Source organism: Bison bison, unplaced genomic scaffold, assembly GCF_000754665.1.
Source record: "Bison bison bison isolate TAMUID 2011002044 unplaced genomic scaffold, Bison_UMD1.0 scf7180017864366, whole genome shotgun sequence".
Taxonomy (NCBI): domain Eukaryota; kingdom Metazoa; phylum Chordata; class Mammalia; order Artiodactyla; family Bovidae; genus Bison; species Bison bison.
In genome coordinates, this window is record NW_011494938.1 from 4656797 (window position 1) to 4659785 (window position 2989).

At 35.1% G+C, this 2989-nt stretch overlaps 1 protein-coding gene across 1 annotated transcript in view; it reads left to right on the forward strand.

The window, feature by feature from the left end:
* LOC104999973 (glycerol kinase-like) overlaps positions 1 to 2989 on the forward strand; it is a 79239-nt gene that overhangs the window by 53320 nt on the left and 22930 nt on the right. The window contains exons 13-14 of the mRNA XM_010855604.1: positions 93 to 135; positions 814 to 894. Of these exons, the coding sequence (XP_010853906.1) occupies positions 93 to 135; positions 814 to 894 (124 nt within the window). The remainder of the gene's footprint in view (positions 1 to 92; positions 136 to 813; positions 895 to 2989) is intronic.

The window sequence follows — 2989 nt, forward strand, 5'->3', positions numbered from 1 at the left end:
GTTCTATGTTAAATGTCAATGTTGTATTATTAACGTTTCAGCATTTACTTTTAATAAAATTGTCCCACTGTTCATTCTTCCCCTAACTGTAGGTATGGAACGGGCTGCTTCTTACTATGTAATACAGGCCGTAAGGTTGGTGTTTTTCAAATTAAAAGATTAATGGAAGTCTTCTTTAACTTCATATAAGTAATACTTGAACATAATTTGCTATTAAGTAACTTTTGAGTCAGCAGCTTTTTAAAAAATTTTTATCAGGGTTTAATTTAGAGCTCAATAAAAATGATGAGTATCACTACATTTGAAGCATTCTTGTAAGAACCATTTTAGGTTCTTTAACTTTTATATGTGCGTTTTTAATTGTGTTAGTAGAATATCTCACTAGGAGCTTGTCAGATTCTTAATTCCAATAAGGGATAAACTTTTTGTACTATTTGAGTGTATTGTTTTTTTTAAAATAATTTTTATTGAAGTTAACAGCTGATTTATAATGTTGTGGTAGTTTCAGGTGTACAGCAAAGAATGTCCACTTTTTTCAGATCTTTTCCCATGTAGGTCATTGCAGAGTGTTGAGTAGAGTTTCCTGTGCTATTGGTTATCCTTATTAGTTATCTGTTTTGTATATAGTAGTATATATATCTCTATCCAAGTCTCCCAAGTGTATTGTTCTTAATACTGGTAGTTTTTATTTTTAAGATATATTTTCTAAATTGTCATGTTTATTGAATTATAACTAGATCATTTTTGCTTTAAAAATCTTCTTATGCTTCTTTTTGTTTTCCTGGGTGTAAACTCTTTTTCTCTTTCCTACAGTGTGTATTTTCTGAACATGGCCTTCTGACCACAGTGGCTTACAAACTCGGCAGAGATAAACCCGTATATTATGCATTAGAAGTAAGTACATTTCAATCAGTATAGATAATATGACAGACATTCAAAGCTAAGGAAAATCAGTGGTTTTTTTAAAATTTTTTTCATAAATATGCCTTTTTATTTATTTTTTATCTTTTTTTTAAATTTTATTTTATTTAACTTGACAATATTGTATTGGTTTTGCCATATATCAAAATGAATGTGTTATCTGTAAGAATGAAAAGCAACTTCTCAGTCACTATAGCTTTATCATGACTTTGCAACAATTCAGTCACAAAAAAGCTCCATTTCCAATTCTAGTTCTCGTTAATTTTAGTTACTTCCTAGAAACAGTGTTGAACTTCTCAAAGTCATCCATGAGGGTAGAAGTCAACTTCTTCCAAACTCCTGTTAATGTTGATATTTTGATCTCTTCCCTTGAATTGTGAATGTTCTTATGGCATCTAGAATGATGAATCCTTTCTAGTAGGTTTTCATTATAGTTTGCCCAGGATAGATTCATCAGAGAAATCACTGTCTATGGCAACTGTAGCCATACAAGTTGTCTTTCTTAAAACAGTGAGAGTTGAAATTCAAAATTACTCCTTGATTCATGGGCTGCAGAATGTATACTGCATTGTTGTTGTTGTTTAGTCACTTAGTCATGTCCAACTCTTCTTGACACCATGGACTGTATCCCACCAGACTCCTCCGTCCATGTGATTCTCCAGGCAAGAATACTGGAGTGGGTTGTCATTGCCTTCTCCAAGGGATCTTCCCAACCCAGGGATCAAACACATATCTCTTGCATTGGCAGGCAGATTCTTTATCCGTGAGCCATCAGGGAAGCCCATATGTTGCATTAGTAGGCAGGAAAACAACATGAATCTCAATGTAGGTCTCCATCAGAGCTCTTGTGTGACCAGATACATTGTCAGTTCCCTTCATATTTTGAAGGGAATCCTCTTCTGAGCATTATGTTTCCACAGTGGGTTTAAAATATTCAGCACTTCATGTTGTGAACAGATGTGCTGTCATCTAAGCTTTCTTGTTTCATTTATAGAGAACAAGCAGCGTAGATTTACTGTAATTCTTAAGGACCCTAGGATTTTCAGAGTGGTAAATGAACATTGGCTTCAACTTAAGGTCACCAGCTGCATTAGCCCCTAACAAGAGAGAGAGCCTATCCTCTGAAGCTTTGAAGTTAGACATTGACTTCTTCTCTCCAGCTGTGAAAGTCTCAGATGTCTTTCCTTCCAATATAAGGCTATTTCATCTACATTGAAAATGTGTTGTTTAGTAGCCACCTTCATTAATGGCCTTAGCTAGATCTTCTGGATAACTTGCTGTGGCTTCTACATCACCACTTGCTGCTTCACCTCACATTTTTATGTTACAGAGACAATTTCTTTCCTTAAACTACGTGAACCAACATCTGCTAGCTCCGAACATTTTTTTCTGAAGCTTCTTCTCTTCCAGCCTTCATAGAATTAAAGAGAGTTAGGGCCTTGCTCTGGCTTAAGGGAATGTTGTGGTTCATTTGATCTCCTATCCAGATCACTCAGACTTGCTCCATATCAGCAGTAAAGTTGTTTCACTTCTTTATCATTCGTGTGTTCACTGGAATAGCACTTTTAATTTACTTCAAGTTTTCCTTTGCATTCACAACTTGGCTAACCATTTGGTGCCAGAGGCCTAGCTTTCAGCCTATCTCAGCTTTAGATATTATTTCCTCACTTGTTTAATTATTTCTATTGAGTTTTTGGTTTAAAGTGAGACATGGGACTCCTCGTTTCACTTGAGCATCATTTAGAGGTCACTGTAGGGTTATTAATTCGCCTAATTTCAATATTGTTCCATCTCGAGGAATAGGGAGGTCTGAGGAGAAGTAGAGAAATGGGGAATGGCCAGTCGGTGGAGCTGTTAGAACATACATACACATTTATCGTCAAGTTCACCGTCTTATATAGGAACAATTTGTGGCACCCCAGAACAATTAGAGTAGTAAAACCAAAAATCACTAATCACAGATCACCTTAACAAATATAATAAAATTTGAAATATTGTTAGAATTACCAAAATGTGACATAGAGATACAAAGTGAGCAAATGTTAGAAAAATGGTACCAGTAGACTTG